Source organism: Ailuropoda melanoleuca, chromosome 13 (assembly GCF_002007445.2).
Source record: "Ailuropoda melanoleuca isolate Jingjing chromosome 13, ASM200744v2, whole genome shotgun sequence".
In the NCBI taxonomy this organism is placed as follows: domain Eukaryota; kingdom Metazoa; phylum Chordata; class Mammalia; order Carnivora; family Ursidae; genus Ailuropoda; species Ailuropoda melanoleuca.
In genome coordinates this window covers 24,570,399-24,593,436 of record NC_048230.1, presented here as the reverse complement: position 1 = coordinate 24,593,436, position 23,038 = coordinate 24,570,399, and the positions used below count along the sequence as shown (strand labels likewise).

At 41.0% G+C, this 23,038-nt stretch overlaps 1 protein-coding gene across 2 annotated transcripts in view; it reads right to left on the bottom strand.

Moving 5' to 3' along the window:
- The window catches only part of WIPF2 (WAS/WASL interacting protein family member 2), a 45,891-nt gene that overhangs the window by 22,409 nt on the left and 444 nt on the right, over nucleotides 1-23,038 (bottom strand). For both annotated transcript variants that reach the window (XM_034639896.1, XM_019805647.2), the window contains exon 2: nucleotides 540-671. In XM_034639896.1, coding sequence (XP_034495787.1) covers nucleotides 540-602 — 63 coding nt within the window. In that variant the 5' untranslated portion in view covers nucleotides 603-671. The remainder of the gene's footprint in view (nucleotides 1-539; nucleotides 672-23,038) is intronic.

Genomic DNA, 23,038 nt, shown 5'->3' with positions numbered 1-23,038 from the left:
AGATATCACAATCCACATATAGTAAAAGTGGTTGCGCCTTTGGTTCAGAAGCCACACTGTTTTTTTTTCCCTCCTATTATCAAACCTTTAAGTCTTCTTAATAGTATTTTCCAGAAACTCCTTTCTTTTCTGATGGGCTGGTAGACTTGACAGACTTGGCTTTAGGATGAACTGGTTTGGAGTAGAAGAGGAAGAGATGAAATAACAGCAAGAAACAACCACTAAGAGTTGCCATCCCTTTCCTCAATGATGCCAGAGAAATGCTGTACTGACCTTTACAGGACAAATAGTTTTAGGGGCAAAAGACTAGTTCCTGCTCTGATGTGATCTGTCCAAATCTCCATTTAGACTGAACCAGGACAAGAAAACAAGCCATTATAGTCCTAAGAGGACCTTTCAGAAATCAGAACGAGTTAACAAAGACAGACTTAACTTATTCTCTTTCCACACCACATATCTTTGAGTACAGTATGCCTTACACCAGGAAGCCCTGAGTATCCATGAAAGTTCTGAGATAGCCAGGTGGAAAGATTACCCACCTGATTAAAAGTGGGAGGTGGAGGAGGACCAGGGGGCGGTGGAGGAGGTGGAGGAATTGGCATCCTTGCCCTGCTCGCAGTTGGCACTGCTTTCTCTCCGTTTTAATTTGCAGCTTTAGGTCACTCATATACCTGCAGATGAAACAGAAATTCAATGAGAACAACTCTGCCATCAGAGACGCTCATGAGTACCCAGAAGAATTAGGGGACTGGGCACGACACGAGAGAGAAACTAAGCACCTCACCGCCTAGTTCCTCTGTGATAGAGTCCAGGACTTGGTAAACATTTTTTGTAAAAGGCCAAATAATAAATATTAATACTGACGCACCTGGGGGTGGGGGGGTCAGGCTGACTCTGGATTTTGGCTCAGGTCATGATTTCAGGGTCGTGAGATCGAGCCCTGCGTCAGGCTCTGCACTCGGTGTGGAGCCTACTTAAGGTTCTCTCTCCCCCTCTGCCCCTTTCTCTCCCCCCTTAAAAAAAAAGAAAATTAATATTTTAGGCTTTACAGGCCACATATGGGTCTCTGTCACATTTTATTCTTTGATTTGTTTTATTTTGACATTTTTTAAAATAATAAGCCTTAGTTTTTAGAGTAGTTTCAGGTTCACAGCAAAATTGAGCAGCAAGTACAGAGTATCCATACACTCCTGTTTCCCCTCCACACACACACATACACAGCCTCCCCCACTATCTACATCCTGCAGTTGGACATTTGATACAATGGATACCTCATCACCACCCAAAGTCCATAGTTTACATTAGGGCTTACTCTTGGCAACCTACATTTTATGTGTTTGGACAAATGTATAATGACAACTACACACATTGTAGCACCACAGAGAACAGTTTCACTGCCCTAAAAATCTATGATCTGCCTATTTATCCCTCCTTTCCCCCATCCACTGGTCCTTTTTACTGTTGTCCCCATAGTTTTGTCTTTTCCAGCCTGCCATATAGTTGCAATCATATAATACGTAGCCTTTTTCAGATCGGCTTCTTTCAATTAGTAATACGCATTTACGTTTCCTCCATGCCTTTTCATGGCTTGATAGCTCTTTTTAGTGCTGAATAATATTCCACTGTCTGGATGTACAACAGTTTGTTTACCCATTCACCTACTGAAGGACACCTTGGTTGCTTCCAAGTTTTAACAATTATGAATAAAGGTGTTATAAATATTCTTGTGCAGTTTTTGTGGGGACATACATTTTGGCTCATTTGAGTAAATACCACTGGCTGTGACTGCCAGATCCTATGGTAAGAGTTGCATTGTATAATAAACTGCCAAACTGTCTTCTAAGTGGTTGTACCATTTTGCATTCCCACCAGCAATGAAGGAGAGTTCCTGCTGCTGCACATCCTTGCCAGCATTTGGTGCTGTCAGTGTTTTAGATTTGAGCCATTCTAATAGATCTGTAGTAGTGCAATCTCACTGTTTTAATTTTTCAATTCCCTGATGACATATGAAGTTAAATCTCTTTTCATACGCTTACTTCCCATCTGTATATTTTCTTCAATGAGGTGTCTGTTTAGGTCTTTTGCACAGTTTTTAATATGGTCGTTTTCTTATTGTTGAGTTTTAAGAATTCTTTGTCTCTTTGGGATAACTGTCCTTTATCAGACGTGTCTTCTGCAAATATTTTCTCCCAGTGTGTAGCCTGTCTTCTCCTTCTCTTGATTTTTACATTTTAAAACTACAGTTTTACATTTTAAAAATGTAAAAACCATTCATAGCTCATAGGCATTATAAAAACAGACCATGGACCAGATCTGACTCATAGGCCATAGTTTACTGACTCCCCGTATAGTCACATTCTTGGAATCTGATCAGAGCATAAATACCATGTGAGAATTTAGCTACTTATCAGGTCACAAAAAAAACTATACAGCTTACAGTCTGTAAGGGATCCTCAATTTACAAATGAGACTAAAACCAAGGAGTGTCTTGTGCTAAGACATTAAAGTAGGGGGCAAAAATAAAACTAAAACTCAAGAACAATAATTCACCCAAAAAGTTGTTCCAAGGAAATCCCACTTCTTAAAAAAAAATTTTTTTAATTTATTTATTCGACAGAGATAGAGACAGCCAGCGAGAGAGGGAACACATGCAGGGGGAGTGGGAGAGGAAGAAGCAGGCTCATAGCGGAGGAGCCCAATGTGGGGCTCGATACCGTGACGCCGGGAAATCCCACTTCTTGACCCCCTGTCCAAAATCGAAGCCAAAATAACATTATCACCGGGAGTACAACTTACAGATGACAAGAAAGGTTCAAGACAGGGTAATCAACTTCACAAATAAGCCACGGAAGAACTGCTTCCAAGCAAGGTGATTAATGAGATTAGGACATACAAAATCTCACAGGTAGCCCCTAGCAGAGATGAGAGACCATGTGTACCAAGCCAAGCCTAAAAGATCAAAATCAGCATGACAATCCACTGAGGAAGTTTGGTTCTGAACTCTTTACACAGGTGAACAAAATTTCCCTGTGAATAAAGGAGTAACCACTTAAACAGTTCCCTCAATGCCCTCAAAACCATTTAAACACTTTCTCAATGATGAAAGGAAAGGGCAAATATTCCAAAGGTTCTAAAAACCAAGAACCTTTAGAGGCAGGTAGAATTTGATCAGAAACAGGACTGTGAAGGTCTTCACAATCCCAACCCTTCCAATAATGCCACTATACGCTGGATGCTGAACAGAGCTTTTTGCTCCAATCATAAAGAACTGGACAGTAGACTTTGGACAACTAGACTTTGGCTAGATGGTTCCCATGGGAATGGTGTCTGAACTCACTTCAAGAATTGAGCAGCTGGGGCGCCTGGGTGGCTCAGTCATTAAGCGTCTGCCTTCGGCTCAGGGTGTGATCCCGGTGTTGTGGGATCGAGCCCCACATCAGGCTCCTCCGCTGGGAGCCTGCTTCTTCCTCTCCCACTCCCCCTGCCTGTGTTCCCTCTCTCGCTGGCTGTCTCTCTCTCTCAAATAAATAAAGATCTTTAAAAAAAGAAAAGAAAAGAAAAAGAATCGAGCAGCTGACCATCCTTCAAGGGAAACACCTTCTGATGTCTGTTTCAAAGCTAACACTAGTTTTTCTTTGCCAGGGATCTAACATACTAGACTTTAAAAACTGATCAAAATAGGGACGCCTGGGGCGCCTGGGTGGCACAGCGGTTAAGCGTCTGCCTTCGGCTCAGGGCGTGATCCCGGCATTGTGGGATCGAGCCACACATCAGGCTCCTCTGCTATGAGCCTGCTTCTTCCTCTCCCTCTCCCCGCTTGTGTTCCCTCTCTCGCTGGCTGTCTCTATCTCTGTTGAATAAATAAATAAAATCTTTAAAAAAAAAAAATAGGGGCGCCTGGGTGCCTCAGTTGGTTAAGTATCTGCCTTCAACTCAGGTCATGATCTCCAGGGTCCTGGGATCGATCTCTGCTTCAGGCTCCCTGCTCAGCGGGGAGCCTGCTTCTCCCTCTCCCGCTGCGCCTTCCCCCACCTCATGCTCTTCCTCTCTCTTAAATAAATAAATAAATAAATAAAATCTTAAAAAATAAATAAAAATTGATCAAAATAGTAAATCCTGGGGCACCTGGGTGGCACAGCAGTTAAGTGTCTGCCTTTGGCTCAGGGCATGATCCCGGCGTTATGGGATCGAGTCCCACATCAGGCTCTTCCGCTATGAGCCTGCTTCTTCCTCTCCCACTCTCCCTGCTTGTGTTCGCTCTCTCGCTGGCTGTTTCTATCTCTCTGTCGAATAAATAAATAAAATCTTTAAAAAAAAAAAAAATAGTAAATCCTCACGATCTATCTATAATGGGGGGGCATGCAAATTTAAAATGAAAGATACAAAGAAGAATAAAAAACTTTCTTCATTTGAATTCTCTGGGTTCACTCTGGCAGTTCCCCCAAAACATTTTTTTATTTTTTAAAGATTTATTTATTTGACAGAGACAGCCAGCGAGAGAGGGAACACAGGCAGGGGGGGTGGGAGAGGAAGAAGCAGGCTCCCAGCGGAGAAGCCTGATGTGGGACTCGATCCTAAGACTCCAGGATCACGCCCTGAGCCTAAGGCAGACGCTTAACAACTGAGCCACCCAGGTGCCTCCCCCAAAAGCATTTTTTTAAAAAGCTAGCAAAAGGTACCAGGGTAGCTCAGTCAGGCATCTGCCTTTGGCTCAGGTCATGATCTCAAAGTCCTCAGACCGAAACCAATGTCAGGCTCTGTGCTCAGTGGGGAGTCTACTTGTCCCTCTCCCTCTTTTCCACCACTTGTGCAATCCCTCTCTCTCTCTCTCTCAAATAAATTCTTTAAAAATAAACAAATGAAAAATAAAGCTAGCAGAAAACAATAGGAAATAATAATAATAATCCATTCAGAAACAAACATTTTCAACCTCAGTTCCTGCCTTTTCTGAGTTTCAAGTTCTACCTACCTTTGCCATTGCCAGGACTGAAACGGCCTCCTAGAATGACCAGGAAAAGAGATTCAGACCAGTCCCTAATTCTTTTCATATCCACGGGTGATCCAACCTACATGCTACAAAGTAAGAAATCACTTAGAGGAACAACCTTATGCCTGACAATGAGCACCGTTTATAAGGCAAAACAGTAATTCTCTAGCAAGGCAAATCTTTTTTTTAAAGCAATCCACTGGAAAAGACCACTAATATATTACAGTTACAGATACCTTCTTAAAATAGGCTCAATTCAAACTCCAATTTCAAAATAGATCCACTAAAAAAAAAAAAAAATCACCTTCATCAAGAGACAGGCTTTCGTGCTGACAACCAGCAGTGCTTCTCAACCTCTCCTCTGCCTCCACAAAGACTGCATGACCCTATTAGTAACACTGAGTATGCAATGCCACACTGTGGTAGAGTATCACTGCCTCCCATTTTACAGGTGAGGACACTAAAGCTCTAGGAGTGGGTGCAATCACATGCATGCACACTACAGAGAAAGACTGATCTAAGGGCAACTGCCCAAGATCATTCTGGAGTAAACAGCAGAATTAGGACTCAAATCTAGATCTTCTGATCCCCTGCTATTTCACTAATGACCACAAAAAACATCTGTGATGGAAATTGGTTTGGTATAGCAATTTCCTACTATTTTTCCCAAATGAAAATTCAACCCACCCCAAATTTCCATTTTATTAATAGAATACAAACAGCTCTTTCTATGTTTCCCAAGAGCAGCCCAACTTAAGTAAAGTTACATTAATACAACGTTCCTTCCCTTGAAAATCCCCAAAAGCTTTATTCAAACTAATTTAATATTGATACAATCACTTATCCAAAGCAGAGGATCTGCTTTGAGAACTACTTTTAGTTAAAAACAAGTGAACCAAAAACACTTACTAAAGTTTTATAACAGAATGACAATTTTTTTCAAGTAGGCTCCATGCCCAGCATGGAGCCCAATGCAGGGCTTGAACTCACAACCCTGAGATCAAGACCTGAGTTGATACCAAGAGTTGGACACGTGACTGAGCCACCCAGGCGCCCCACAGAATGACAAATTTGAGTGACCAACTACTTTTAATCAAAGGACAAATTCCAGCCTTCCTGTGTACTGCAATTTTTAAAAAGTAACATTCCTGAGATTAAACCCAAGAAGAAAAAAAAAAGGGTTCTTCACAGAATTTTAAGTCTTTCCTTTCTGATCTTTTAAATTAGAACTACAAACCTCACCATCTGTGTTCTTCAGAATCCTTGATTTTCAGAAATATTGTGAGGCTGCCTCCAGCTCAGCAACACACCAATTCTCATTCCCTTCTTAAGCCCTTCTATCTTAGAAACCATGACAGAATAAGCTTTTCACATCCTCAGGAGTCAGTTTCTTTGAGATCAAGATCAGAGAGCATTATTTCAAATCTTCCTGATGTCAAATTTCTCACAGAATTCAGATATAAGTCTTCATAAAACTCAAGCAATGCACTTTTAAAAAACACTCTCTTCTATTCCTCAAAAGACAAAACCTATTTTTCTATTCAATTCCTTAACATTTCATTCCAAATATGTATTCCTACTTTTAAGAGCAGGAGACTTCCCAAGTACAAAGACAGTGACCTTTCACATTTGATAAATGAAGAATCCAATTTAGTTATTGCTTTTTTCATATATTTAAAATTATCTCAAAAGTATTCTAGTTACCACTACCATTTGGGGCCTTTATTCAAATGGCATTCTGCTATTATAAAACTCAAGTTTCAATTGCAAGTTATTTTTAAAAGAAAAAAAATTTTTTAAATCTAAATCTAAATGCTATCTACTTTCATACTAAGAGACCTTAGGTAATGGCACTTTCATCTCAGCTTTGATTACCAAGTAAATCGCAGTTTTTGTATTGAAGTACCCAACAAAATCCCATAGTGGATGAAAAAAACTAACCTTAAAAAGTAGGCTCCCTCCCTCAGCAAAGTCTCAAGGGCCTTAGTTTTACAATAATCAGTTATATGAATGAGAATTTGGGATATCAATAAGAAAACTCTCTCTTTTCTTTCTTTCTTTCGTTCTTTTTTTTTTTTTTTAAAGTACTCTCTACGCCCAACATGGGGCTCAAACTCATGACCCGGAGATCAAGAGTCACATGGTCTACCAACTGAGCCAGCCAGGTGCCGCCCCCTTTTTTAAGCTTTTATTTATTTCTTTCAGAGAGGGAGAGAGAGCGGNTGACCTGAGCGGAAGGCAGAAACGCTTAACTGACTAAGCCACCCAAGCACCCCCTCTCCTTTCTTAAATACATGGCTGGCTTAGTTGGTTCAGCGTCTGCCTTTGGCACAGATTGCGATTTCAGGGTCCTGGGATCAAGGCCCATGTCGGGCTCCCTGCTCAGTGGGGAGTCTGCTTCTCCCTCTCCCTCTGCCCCTTGCTCGCCCCACTGGTGCTTTCTCTCTCTCTGGCATACTCTCTCTCTCAAATAAATAAATTTAAAGAAACAGAGAGACAGATGAAAGAGACATTTCAAGACCCTCTCTGAAAGACCAATAAATCTGCCTACTCTTGTCTCCAGAACATCTAAAGAAAAGAGAGTTGTGATTTCAAGAGGAAAGATTCTAGACATTCCCCTCAATGGAATTCTTCTGATTCAACAGTTCAAATCAAAATAAATCTAATAGTATCAGAGATGGAACATAAATGTTTGGCAGAAATAGAAAACCAGTTGCTCTGGAACAAAGAAAGTCACAATGCAAAATGGGGTTTTTATTTGGTGTATTTTTTTTTTAATTTCTTTATTCGACAGAGATAGAGACAGCCAGTGAGAGAGGGAACACAAGCAGGGGGAGTGGGAGAGGAAGAAGCAGGCTCATAGAGGAAGAGCCTGAATGTGGGGCTCGATCCCATAATGCCGGGATCACGCCCTGAGCCGAAGGCAGATGCTTAACTGCTGTGCCACCCAGGTGCCCCTTATTTGGTGTATTTTAATCCCAGCCAGAAGGAACTACAACCTTGCCTAATGTGGCTTCAATAATCCAGTTAGGTAGGGTAGCAAAACTTCCAAGCACAGACACTAAAACCCACTAAACAATCAAATGTTCATAACCACACAACAAACCCTAGAAACAGTCACATCAAACAAGTTCAAAATGAGGGGTGCCTGGGTGGCTCAGTTGGTTAAGCGTCTCCTTTAGGCTCAGGTCATGGTCCCAGGGTCCTGGGATCGATAACCACATCGGGCTCCTTGCTCAGTGGGTAAGCCTGCTTCTCCCTCTCCCTCTGCCTGCCGCTCCCCTGCTTGAGCGCGTTGAGTGTTGTCTCTCTCTCCGACAAATAAGTAAAATTAAAAAAAAAAAAAAAAAAAGAGGAGGAAAGGGAGAAACAAGGAGGTTATGTGGTTGGTTTAGTGTTCCAAAAGTTTTTAACTTACTAAATTCATTCATTCATAAATTTATCTATCATCCAGTGAACACTTGAGCACCCATTACTTAATCCATTCAATAAATATGGTGCCAAAGCATTGTTCTATAGCAATGGTTCTAAGGGGAATGATTCTGTCTCCCAGGAAATACTTAGCAATGTCCAGAAAAAACATTTTTTCATTATCATGACTAGGGGGTGCTACTGGCATCTAGTGAATAGAAAACATTCTATAATGCATAGGACAGTCCCAACAACAAAGAATCATCTAGTCCAAAATGTCAATAATGCTGAGGTTGATAAACTCAGTTCTAGAAGCTGAACAAGTTTCTACAATTTTGGGGCCTACATTCTAGTGGAAGAGATAAACAAGGAAACAAATATAATCTCGTTATCTCAGTCACTGATAAAAAGAATTGAAGAAAAAAAAAAGAATCATGAAGGATGACAGGAGGAGTATGGAGGAGTGTTCTCTTAGATAGGGTTGCAAGGAGGGGGGCCAGCTCTCCACAAAGAAGTCTCTCCATGAACAGAGCAACCCCTATGAACATCTGGGGGAAGAGCACTCCAAGAAGAATTAAAAAAAACAGCAAGTAAAAAGACCAAGATGGGAATGAACTTGACATGTCGGAGAACTAGTAAGAAAGGAGGGTAGCTAGAACAGAGTACAGACAAGAGTGGTAGAAGATGAAATCTGAGACCTAACAGGCCATTCTCCAAATCCCTTAAAAGTAGTATCATTTTCCATCCAATATGTCTATACCAAAGAAGTTTAAACCAACTAACAGTTCCATGCCCAAAGTAAACAAGTTCAATCAGTTATCTCATCAACCCCACGGACTGTACACGATCACTTGGTTTAAGCACAGCTAGGGACTTAGATACTAACTGGAAGCCTTCCAGGGTTAAAAAATCACCTGAAGAGGGGCGCCTGGGTGGCACAGCAGTTAAGCGTCTGCCTTCGGCTCAGGGCGTGATCCTGGTATTCTGGGATCGAGCCCCACATCAGGCTCCTCCGCTATGAGCCTGCTTCTTCCTCTCCCACTCCCCCTGCTTGTGTTCCCTCTCTCGCTGGCTGTCTCTATCTCTGTCAAATAAATAAATAAAATCTTAAAAAAAAAAAAATCACCTGAAGATAATGTCGGCCTGTTCACCTGCCCTTCAGTTTTGCTCCTGAAAAGCAGTACAGCATGGCGAGAGTTCATTACCGCAGTAAACACAATGGCATCCAGTTCCCAAACCAAAGAACACCAACATGGGAGAAGTGCCAGAACCTACCTAAGAGTATTCACATGCCACTCCAGGAGACTAACTAACAGCAGGAGCCAAACAGGTTCCTATAATTATGTGGGAACTGATGTCAACACAGAATTATGAACACACCTTTATGTGTTCTAGGGCAGAATATAGTGGCGGGTCTCCACTAAAGCATTTTGGTATCTCTAAATAAAAAGAAAGACTAGAATAACATTCATCTTACAGAGATCTTACCACCCTTCCCCCGACCCTGCAAAAAAAGCTTTATATAGTTTAAAAATAATCCACAGCCCTCTTCTCTCAATGGAGAAGGTGCTACCTTCCCCTTGAAATTCAATTCAGTCAAACTCTGGTGAAACAGATTTCTGTCATGCACAGAGATGGAATTAATTAAAACTCCAAGGTTACTCCACAAAGGGGAAAAAATCATTTTCCCAACTGCAGGCATTTTCCATCATGGAAATTCAACTATGCAGCAAATCTGATTGATCCAAAACAAGTAATAAAGAAAAAAATCACATATGCACCATGAATATTTAAACTGAAAATACTACAACTCCTGCAACTAAGCCTGTTTTACTCCCCACATCAATGATTTTTCACTATTTCAAGAAGCACACAACCCTGAAAGAGAAAAGGAAAGAGGTAGAATAAAGATATGTAACTGTATGATGAAATCCTTTCAATATAATTTCTCTAGTAAGAAACATAAGTACACATCCCAACGATGCAGCTTTTCTTCCTAATGTTAACACTTTCCTCTTGTCCTAGATTTGTTTAAAACCCTAGAAAAAGAGGCACCTGGGTGGCTCAGTCAGTTAAGCAGTCTGACTTCGGCTCAGGTCGTGATCCCAAGGTCCTGGGATCAAGCCCCGCATCCAGCTCCCTGCTCATCCGGAAGCCTGTTTCTCCCACTTCCCCTGCTTGTGTTCCCTCTCTCGCTGTCACTCTCTGTCAAATAAATAAATAAAGTCTTTAAAAATAAATAAATAAATAAATACATACATACATAAAATAAAGCCCTAAAAACAAACTCAGAAGTCTACTTATTCATATACACCTTGATGTAGTAAATACTAGCTACCACAGGTTAGTCCCAGATACAGGGCAACCCAGGAGCCAAGTCCTCTTACCTAAAATGATGGCAAATCAATGAGAAGTCTACTCCTAGGTTCAATTAAATAACCACAGCTGCAAAGAATGGCTTCATAAAAAAGATGGCTAGAGATTAACTAATGCAAGAGCAACTATAAATTAAATGTCTGAAAATCTCCTAAATAGAGAGCAGGGAATGACCCCACCAAACATCACCAGCCCCTACTACACCCCTCGAAGCAAAGAGAAAATCCTGTTAACCTGAAAACACTAAAGTATTGGAAAGGTGGGGGAAGGTGTACGGAAACAGCCAACTGCAATAAATCAGTAACAGTTCAAAGTAGTGCTTCATAACATAGCCAGTGATCAATAATCTGTGAGACAGTAACACTTTAGATTTCACACTGTTTTTGTGACTTCATTCACCAAAATCATTTCAAAGGAACTTGCAAAAACATATTAGAGCCGTTTCTATGGAGCTGTTCATCTTAGAATGTAAATCAGCTCTATGTCAGAGCCAACATGACTTCCTCAGGCTATATTTTAGCTAGTAACAGTCACAAGATTTCCAAGAACTAAGAAATAGGATCCTACACTTGGCCTCTACAACATTATAAGACATGTACTATTTGGTTCCCGACTGCCAAGCAATTCACAGCAACCAAGAAGCAGCTGCAGGGGCGCCTGGGTGGCACAGTGGTTAAGCGTCTGCCTTCGGCTCAGGGCATGATCCCGGCGTTCTGGGATCGAGCCCCACATGGCTCTTCCGCTATGAGCCTGCTTCTTCCTCTCCCACTCCCCCTGCTTGTGTTCCCTCTCTCGCTGGCTGTCTCTATCTCTGTCGAATAAATAAATAAAATCTTTAAAAAAAAAAAAAGAAGCAGCTGCAAACACCTCATTTCCAGGTGCCTTACAGACCGGTAGTAAAAGGTACAGCCATTTTTCTTTTCTAGGCCTTAGGGATCCACAGCACTAAAAGGAGAAGACAATGCGCCCTTTCATATTAACAAAATTAAAACCAAACTTCAAATCACCGCCTTTAATATCTTCAAAAATGATGCTGCATAAATCCAAGGCAGATAATACATCTGTTTTCAAAGCCTGAGTCAATTTTCCACTTCAGCAAAAAAAAATTTAACAAATTCTTGGATTTGGACAGTGAAATGATGCAGAAAGTAGCTCAATGTTCATAACTAATATTTCCTCCCCACCCACACAGGCCAGGAACCAAGCAACCAAGCAATGGGTCTAGAAGTGCTGGCTAAAAAAAATGGGAGTCACATAAGACCAAAGTCATTACCATCAGCCAGTATTTAACCAGAGAAGAGAGGAGTTAATCAGATGAAGGACACACACTCTAATTTAAAAATCCAGACCAAAGCCAGACAGACTAAAACACAGTCTGAATACAAAAGCAATATTAGGTGGAGCCTGAGGAGTTTGCCTCAGAGACTTGGGAGCAAGAAAGGTTTAGAAGGCACTTCTAAAACAGAGTTTCCAAACTTGCCTGAAGATAAGACACATTTTAGGGCATTTGTTTAAAACACACGCGCACACCTGGGCCTTAATCCAGACCTACTAAAATCAGAAATCTTCCAGCAGAGAGATCTGGTGATCTGTATATTCAACAAGCACCTTAAGTAATTCTTGGTGTTAAGGAAGTCTGAAAAACATTGTTCTGAAGGAGTATTAGTACTCAATTACACCAACACTATTGTGACTGAATGGAGAGCAACAAGGAAAAGCTGATGAATATGCTGGTTAAACATAAATGTGTGGCAGGCATTTATCAGTGTTCCCTCATGAAACAGCATTAAAATGACAGCAAAGGTGTGTTTTTAAAGGCATGAGCCTAAAAAAACAGAAAAAATGGAAAAGGATGCAACAGCAGAAAGATGTCAGCAAAATTTTGGAAGCTGGAAGGCACCTGCACTAGTGACAAGTAACCTCACGGAAAGGAGAAAGTTAAACGCTTGCAGCAGAAAGTAAATTCCCACCACAGAAACTCAGAAAAAGCTCAGAAACTGAAGGCACCTGGTAACTCTGAACAAAGGGGTGTCGGAGGGGCTAAAACAGGAGAACTGGCTGAAAGTCTACGTAAGAAAGAGATTCCTTTTTTCCCTTGCCCATGCTGCCAGGCAGAGGACCTCTGAACCAAGTGAGCAGTTACGGCCTAGGGCAGGACTACCATACTGAAAATAGGGAGATCGACTGAATGTCTATCTACTCAATCATGAGACCTCTCCCCCTCCCCAGCTCTCTTCCCCCACATGGCTCCAAAACACCTGCTGCTGGGCTTGTCTTCTCTACGCAGGAGACTGGAGGAGTCCTCTCCAAGGAAAACGACCAGATGCCAATACACCCTACAGTGATGCCTACCACTTGATGAGCCAGGGCTCCAAACTCAGAGCTTGTAGTGCCTCATTCTCTAAAGTAAACAGACAGCCAAAAATTACCAGACTTTTGGAAAAAATATCTAACAGAAAAGACAGGAATCAGAGTAAACAAAACAGAATTCCTAACAATGTGTGAAAATACTTCATATATAAAGTTCTGAGAACAAAAGAAAGCTCCTGGAAATTTAAACATCAATAGCAAATATTAAAAATACAATAGAAGAGCTGGGGAAAAAAGCTCAGAATATCTGAAAACTGAAAGAGGGGGAAAAAAAAAAAAGACAAAATCATGAGGGGAAAAAAAAAATTAAGAGAACCAGTGTAGGAATTCTGCCATCTGGATAACAGGGGTTCCCGGAGAGAAAGGAGAGAACTATCAAAGAATATATTATAAAAATATAATACAAGAAAATTTCCAAGGACGGATTGAAATAAGCTTCAGACTGAAAAGGCCCACTAAATGCCAACCATGATGAATTTTAGAATAGTCACACGAAGGTACACAGTCATGTATCATTGTATTTCTGAATACCTGGGGTAAAGATAACAACCTAAAATCTTCCAGAGAAAAAACAAATTCTATACAAAGAATCCAGAATCAGAATAACATCAAACTTCACAATACTACTATTAAAAGTTAGAAGACCACAAAACGAGGCTTATAATTTCCAAAGAAATGCCATCTCCAATAAAGTATTTTATATCTAGTCAAACTTCCAACCAGTGTGCCGGCAGAAACATGTAACGCTCCCCAAAATGCACCCTCTCCAATGGAAACCTTTTTCATAAAGCCTCTGGAAGAGGCTCCACTAAAGTATTTATACTGAAAAGAGATTTATACTTTTGTCAGAGTTTAGGGATGAATTAGCAATTGATAATGAAGCAGAAGGAAGGAAGAAAAAAAAAAAAGAATGAATGGTGATTATTATATGTAAAGTGAAAAGGTATAAGGAAATACAGTACAATCACAGTACAGACAGTCATTGTACTGGACGTTAATTTTTCTTCTTTAGGCTATATTTACCTCTACCCCCTTTCTGGCTCATGGGGGATGGAAGGCGAGACTGAAAACCTGGGAACTACATATCCCAGAATGCTCTGCCAATGGGGTTGTGGTTTAAATTCCATCAGTACAGAGTCATTCATTCAAGACCTAGAAGATGTAAGAAAGGTATGTACCATTATTGCTCTTCTAGCAGCAATGAGCAGGTGTGTGGCCTCCAACAGATGACAGTGGTTTTGCAGGTTTCCAATATTCTACAAATTGCCTGCTTTGGTGTTTAAGATGGCCAAGATTATTAATAGCAGCAGTTTCTTTGGAATCCCTGCAAGGTGGCATTCCAATGACCTTCCAATGATTTTTGTAAGCGTCTAATATTCTCTTTGAAGCATCAAGAATGGTTTGTTTTCCTGAATGAACCCTGATATATAATACAAAAACATACAAAATATTGATTTAATCAAAACTGTGATGGATCTGTATTAGAAGGATAGCAGGAAGGGTTGAGGGTAGGTAGCAGTATAAGAATGCAAAATCAGGGGCACGTGGCTGGCTCAGTTGGTAGAGCATGCGACTCTTGATCTCAGGGTTTGAGTCTGAGCCTCACATTCGGTGTAGAGATTACTTAAAAATAAAAAAATCTCTGGGGCGCCTCGGTGGCTCAGTCAGACATCCCACTCTTGATTTCAGCTTGGGTCATGATCTCGGGGGTCATGGGATCAAGCCCTGTGTTGAGCTCCACGCTCGGTGGGGAGTCTGCTTCTCCCACTCTCCTTCTGCCCTCCTCCCCACCCCAGCTTGCGCATGCGTGCACGCACTCTCTTGCTAGATATACAATACATAAGTCTTTTTAAAAAAATGCAAAATCGTCTTCCATAGTCAAGTTCAACAGATAATATCTAAGACTGGAAAAACCAAAAAATAACAGTGTAAGCATACTGTATAACCATAGTATAAGCATACCATGTAAAAATATGAAAATAATATGCATCAGAAAAAAAACCACTGAAAGTACTAAAAATGAGGACAAATAAGGAAAGATGGAGCAGCTGTTTTTTTAATTATAAGTCTTCTAATACTACTGACTGTTTAAATTATGTATTCTTACTATGTCAATTAAAAAATCCAAACATTTAATTTAATTACTAAAAACCAAAAAATTCTAACACTGTATAAGCAAAATCAAACTTCAGACTAACCAAAATTTCAAAACGTAAGGTCCATACTGGATCTGTTACCAATGTAATTAAGAACAGCAGAAAATCTCAAACCAACCAAAATAATTAAAAGGCCATTATGCTTAATTCAGGAACCTGTATCTCAGATTCAATTCCAATGAAAGCAGGCTGCCCAATGTGACCTCAATCTCTGCCACAGCCTGGGTGTCACCTAACAACGTTCACCACCACCAAGTTTACTCTACCACATGTCAGATATGTGAGGAACTTCCAGGCCACCGTAAGAAATCATGACCAAAATTAATTTCAAAGGCAGGCACAAAAACAGAGGGATAGATCTTAAAATCAATTACCTTAGCTCCTCTTTTTGTTTTGTTTTCAATTAACACAACTGAAAAACAAAAACAACCAACATCTTTAGAAGTTATAAGAAATTGTTTGTTTTAAAGAAACCGTTAATTAGATTAAAAGGTTGTTTACAAGGGAAGCTGAAACCTAGTCACTGATGACAAAAAACGGCTCTTCTCACTGCAGGGTAGCCCTGTCTCATGTGACCAGGCCTCCGCTTCCATGTGCCAGCCTTCATTCCACACACCCCAAACAGACAAGTGGAAAAGCCTATTCAGAGAGCAGCCAGAAGTAAGGCAAATCCAGTGATGACAGTCTCCATTAGAAAAGGCCTGAAAGAAAACTTAAACAGATGCTCCATAAAATGTTGATCCAGAATTCACATGGAGAGACGTGTCATGCCTCATTTCAAAGATAATATATTAAGTCCCAACTCACCACAGATAATCTAATAACAAAGCTGCCACTTTCATTGTTGAGGAGTCTCTCTTCTCCTGCTCTAATGCCCTTAAGCCATCAGATACACAGACGCTTCTTGCTGAAATGCTAGAAAATTTGCACATTTTCATTCCTTGCTCACTAGTGTTGGGCTGCTAAACCAGGATTCTACTTTAAGTTATGAAAACAGGGCAAGCTGATCCAATTACACAAGAAAGGTACTAAATCAAACAGGACCATCTGGGCTTTGAGCAAGAGTACTGTGATTTCTGAACAAAAGTCAATACTTGCAGATAAAAATGCTTTCATATATTCAGAGTTATAATGGCCCTTGGGCTACTGATTCATTTGCATGTCCAACAAGAGTTATGCATCATGTTAAGACACATGGCCTAGATGACGGGTACGACAGAGTATTATATATATTCACCAGTTCATAACGAGAACATCTGTGCTCTCTCTCTAGCCCTATGAGGCTTACAAAAAACAGTCAATATTCTCCAGAGTTAAATAGGTTTTCTGTTCCTATATAGCAGGTCTGGCAGACTAACCATCTCATCGTCCCCCATAATCTGACAAGACTGGATGCGTTCAGGGTAGTATGGCCACAGACTCATCATCCCCCAGAATCTCAGAATGGTTCCCCAATAATCACTAACCTCCAAACCAATTTCCAAGATTCCTAAAATTTTAAGACCTAACCCAGCCATGCAAGTTTAATTTACTTGACCTAAAAGAAATCAAGACTAAAAGAATAGCCTTTATCCAAGAAAGTTCTTACAGAAAACATGTTCCATTGTATAGGCATCAGATTTCTTTATGATACTGATGATTTCAGCATCAACCCCAGTAAATTAGTATCTGTGAAAAGAACTGACAAAAAGAAAAAATCTCTCCTGTAAAGACTGGGTTCAAAATTCACTGTTATTTATGTGGTTTTTTTGGAGACCTCACATCCCTAAGCCTTACCTCCTACCTCTCTGCTTCTCACTCCCTAAGCTCCAGACACACTGGAACTTAACTTCTCCAATTCTTCAAAATAGCCATGTTCCTTCCCTCCTCAGGACCTTCACGTATGCCATTCTCTCCATCTGCAACACTCTTTGGTCTGCCCCTCATCCTTTAGGTTTCAGCCTTAAAAGTCAATTCTTTAAGGACATTCCCTCATTGCCCTGTTTCTCAACCAACCTGGCTAGGCTTCCCGTTAGCTGTTTCCACAGTATTTATAGCAGCAGTAATTAATTATTGTTTAATGGATGTCTTCCCCACCAGACCATACAGCTGCATAAGTGCAAGGGCTAAGTCACTTCTGTTCACAGATGAAGCACAGTGCTTTTCACACAGTAGGAGCTTCAAAAATTCCTGGCAAATAAATGAGAAACAGGGCTAAAAACACATCAGCTTTGGCAATTCTACTTATAATTTACCCTACAGATACAGTCACGCATGCTAAGGGCCAAATATATATGGTTATTCTCGGGAGCATAATTGGTAATAGCATAACACTGGAAATATTTAAAATGTCTACCAGTGTAGGGCAGGTGCCAAAATCTCTTTATTGCTTATATGGAATGATTGCCAAAATTTAAGTTTTTAAAAAATGCAGATAGTACTAACAGCGTGCTACCTTTGTTTATAAGAAAAAAAAAATATATATATATATACGTATTTGGTATATATAAATATATTTATATAAATACACACACACACACACAGACGCTTTATATGTACATATTATCTCTGGAAAGGATCTTAAGAAACTGAACGCATCAGCTGCCCCTGGAAGACAACTGGACAGATGAATGAACACACAAGCAGAGAAGACAGACTATTCAGTGTACATTCTTTTTTAACTTTCAAATTTTGAATCATGTGAATGAATTATGTTCTTAAAAAATAAAATTTGCCAGGGGCACCTGGCTGGCTCAGTTGGAAGGGTGTGGAACTCTTGATCTCAGGGTCAGGTCGAGCCCACGTTGGGCACAGAGATTACTAAAAATAAAATTAAACTTTTTTTTTTTAAGATTTTATTTATTTATTTGACAGAGATAGAGACAGCCAGCGAGAGAGGGAACACAAGCAGGGGGAGTGGGAGAGGAAGAAGCAGGCTCATAGTGGAGGAGCCTGATGTGGGGCTCGATCCCATAACGCCGGGATCACGCCCGGGGCCGAAGGCAGACGCTTAACCGCTGTGCCACCCAGGCGCCCCAAAATTAAACTTTTTAAACAATAAATAAATAAATAAATAAATAAAATTTGCTAGAGACGGTCCTATCCTTAGTTCTAAGACAGTGATGGAGTTTAAATGACTTTGTGATCCTGCCTGCTAGCTGAGCACTGGGAGGAGGAAGCGGACAGAAGGAAAACTCACTTATCCACAAATCTCAGATAGCCTGTCCCATACTAGATTATACCACTTTAGAAAAAAATTTCCACCTTTTTTTGGGGGGGGGGCAACTAATTGTCCCAATCTGGACATATGGAGAATGTTTTCATAGTCAGAAGGGATTATTGGGAGAAAAAAGGCATTATTGAATTCAGCATTTTTATAACCTTAGAAAGTAGGTCAATGAATTAGTACTGAAGAAATATCATAAATACTGACTAAAAACAAATTATTTTCACCAGAGGGCCTCAAAATCTAAATGGAGCTTAATCTGAATCCACAAAGTTCAAAAAACTAAAAAATTTTTTGAAAACCAATTATAAGAAAGGTTAGGAAATCAATATGCATTCCTTAGAAAAACAGATTTGCCATACTTCAAGACATTCTTCAGTGAAGAAATATCTCAGACAAGATTAAACATAACTCCAAATAATCCTGTTTGTTACCACAATCAAAGCCCTGGATCAGAGTTAAAACCTTTGGATCTGAACCTGTTAGTTTCCCAAACCTGCATATGGGGAGCAGAATATTCTGGGCCAACGTTGGATGGCAGGATTGTCCTGAATCCAGGGCCACCAGACAAAGGATTTGTTTTGGGGTTATCTCCAATGTTACAAGGGCCACTACCATTGACTGCAAGAAATGATCTTCATAATCCATCCCAAGACCTATTAGAGACAAAGTTATCTTCAACTGACTATCCCCTAAAAAACAAAAGAACATTTACTAAGTAGAACACACTGAAAAGGCATTTACTAAGTAGAACCAAGTACTTAGTATAGCCATTCTTTTTTTTTTTTTTAAAGATTTTATTTATTTATTTGACAGGGATAGAGACAGCTAGTGAGAGAGGGAACACAAGCAGGGGGAGTGGGAGAGGAAGATGCAGGCTCATAGCAGAGGAGCCTGATGTGGGGCTCGATCCCGTAATGCCGGGATCACGCCCTGAGCCGAAGGTAGACGCTTAACCGCTGTGCCACCCAGGCGCCCCTAGTATAGCCATTCTTAATTGTTATAACTTTGCCATGTTATATGGCAAGTTAGAAGCCAATTCCTGGCTTTCAAATTGGATAACTTACTTGCCTCCAAATGTTCTTTCTCCATGTTAGGCCAAAATATCAAGAGATATAAGACTGACACAGACACTAGCAAATGAATCACCTATTTTCCCTACTAACATTGTTTTTCTCCATAAAGTTGTTGTTTTTTTTTTTTTAAGTAGGCTCCACACCCAGCACAGAGCCCAACACAAGGCTCGAACTCACAACCCTGAGATCAAAAGAGTCGGACACTCAACCGACTCAGCCACCCAGGTACCCCTCTCCATAAAGTTCTATTCACCATTTTAAAATATCTCTCTATAGGGCACCTGGACGCCTCAGCTAGGTTAAGCATTCAACTCTTGATTTTGGCTCAGGTCATGATCTCAAGGTTGTGAGATCGAGCCCCACATCAGGCTCTGAGCTCTCTGTGGAGCCTGCTTAAGATTCTCTCTGCCCTTCCCGACATGTGCACTCTCTAAAAATAAAAAATAAAATAAAATACCCCTCTATAATAATACCAAGAAGTGCTCATGAGTTTAGCCTGTGGCTTCCTAGGCTAAAAGGACTGGGAGTGAGAGTGGAACAAAAAAAATGTGGGAAATTCTTTCTCTCTCTTTTCCTCAGTGCCCTGGACTTTAAAAGCTAGGCAGAGGCAATGATTCCGCATTTAATCAGCAGATGAATAAGAAACAGGTTTGAATTTAGAAAAAGCATAAAGGGGGGCGCCTGGGTGGCACAGCGGTTAAGCATCTGCCTTCGGCTCAGGGCGTGATCCCGGCGTTATGGGTTCGAGCCCCACATCAGGCTCCTCTGCTATGAGCCTGCTTCTTCCTCTCCCACTCCCCCTGGCTTGTGTTCCCTGTCTCGCTGGCTGTCTCTATCTCTGTCAAATAAATAAATAAAATCTTTAAAAAAAAAAAAAAAGCATAAAGGAGTGCAAGAACATTCGGAAAAAACTACTGCCTCTATTTCCTTGCAGAGCAGCTCTCAGGATCTGCCAATGACCCTCATTTTGACATGGAACACCCCATCTACTCTAATCCGGGGCATATCCCTCAAGAGACAGTCCGTCAACCGGAACTCTGCCAACTTCTGCTCGGGAGTTGCGTGGAGAACAGTAGCAACAAGAGCCTACTTTGAGAAGGAGATCAACAATCACACTCGAGAAGAAAGGAAGTTATTTGGCAAAGGGAAGCGTGTTGCCAAAATGTTAGTCACAGCTTAAGGTCCCAGTTCGTGTCTCTGCAACTATTCTTTGCTCTGACAGAATCCATTCTCTGGCCCAGAAAACCCGGCTCAGCTCTGTCACCCTCCCCATTTGAAGCAGTCAAGAATCCTTTCATTTTGGAGGTATCAAACTGTGACACAGACAACATGTCCACCAGAGACTAAAAAGGAGAGGGAAAATGTGTAATTTGCCATTTTCCACCTAAGCCTGGCTCAAGTAGAGCAATGGAAAAATGTGACAGGACAGGAAAAATGGAAAATCATGCTGAAGAAGCAGGCTATACCAAAAGCCTGCGCAGACCTCTGAGCCCCCCATAACTTATTTCCAAACCCTCTGGAAGAAAACAAAACAAAACAGAAAGAGATCCTGTGGTTGAAATAACAGCAAACTATTAAGCAGGTTTTTAACCCCAAATAAGCATACAGTATATACTTTATAGCCTGCAGCTCTTGCTGGGGTTAGGAGGAAGACTAGGGTTTGCTGAAACAGCCTGAACCAGCGGCCCATGATTTTCAGAATCACTTCAGAGCAACGGAAAAACAGACTCAAGTACACTAGGTTACTCTCCCAAAGAGGTCAAGAAAGAACATCTGACAATTTTCTCTTCAAAAGGAACAGGGCTTCCCCCTTCCCCTCCTAAAAGCCACTAATAAAACCTGAAAACTCCACTGTTCTCACCACCTACAACCTTCCACCTTCCCCTGCATTTCACCTTTGTGCTGACATCACGTAACTAATCAGCACCAACTGAAGTAAACACTACTCTGATATCAAGTATGAGGTAGAATTGGAAACTGCCCTCTTCTTAAGCAAATCCACGTCAGACCTCAGAAATGCCAAGACTTTCAGGAACACTTTTTCTAAACTAAATTAAGTAAGTTCACCTATGGGCAAAGTGTTTAGCATATTATGCCCAAAGAAAAAACTGGAATAGTCAAGATTTCAAAATATTAACAATAAGCTAAAACTGTCCACAAGCACACTGCTCCCCAATGAAGCCAACGTGCCTGGGCCAAAGCAAAAGACTCAACTGTCTAGAATACTGTTTCTCAGTGAATTCTCAGAACTTCCCTATCGCCATCTGGATGGTAGTCACTACAATGTAGAACAATAATATGAAATTTGGGGCTACTAAAAGTTGACTTTGAGAAAAGTTAAAAAACTGGACATGTATCAAATCAAAATCAACTATTCCCTGGCACAACATATGCAGCAAGGCTGAAAAGAAGAAACTGAGAGACACACGTCTTCTAAATACCGATACCTCAATCATATTCTCAGAGATCACTTCTTTGCAACCACTTTAAAGATCCCATTTAGTTAACACAATCTTTTAGAGGCAGGGAGGAACCAAACCTGTCTTTCAAAGGGAAAAAAAATGAGACAGTTTAATGACTTGCCTCAAAGTTACTTAGTAAATCCATAGGTATGCTAGAACAGTCCTTATTCCCTGAGGTTCTCTTTTGGTTTGTAAGAGGAGAAAAAAGTCAGTGAAAACATTCAGAAGTCATGGAGAAAACAGTAAGGCAAAAATAACACCATGAAAAAGGAGGTGGCTCCTGGGAGGGGGGGGGAGTCCAAAGCAGTAACAGATTATTCAAATCCCTTTAAAAATATGAATTCCAGTACACACCAGTTTCTTCCAGCTCCTCATCCGAGTGTTCTAAGAATTTTCCTTCTTGATCAGTAACTCAACAGCACACACTGCCCACGTCTAAGACTTTAAGATTTCCATCTTCCCTCACTTCACACCACTCCAATCTGAACCCTCAACTCTAGGTTGCTCCCATGAGCAACTCAGCACTTCTCAATCCAACCTTTAACTCAAGTCTGATTCCTTCTCAACCAACGCTCCTAGATTCGCTCAAGTGTAAGCAGTTTCCGAATCATACTCTGGGCCATTGGTTTTCACCCAACTCAATCCCCAAAATGTCACAGTGGCCTCCTCACTCAGAGCATCCTGTCAATTACCTGTTCACAACAGGTCCTCCCTCCCCATCTCCCTTTTTGCGCACGGTTACTTGTCCCTCACTCCGAGTTGCCGTCTTACTCACCTTACCCAACCCTTCAGGATCCCTTATTTCCTGTCTCTCAATAACCTTCCTTCCCATTTTCAGTCTGCGCTCGCCCCACACCAATTCCCGACCACTCCTCCCTACTTAGATTCCCCACGCTCCATTCCAGGCTCTTCAGACCCAGCCCCCACCTCGTTCCATTCACCCCTCAGACCCCGCCCCCAGGACCCTCTCTCACTCAGGCCCCTCCCCCAAAATC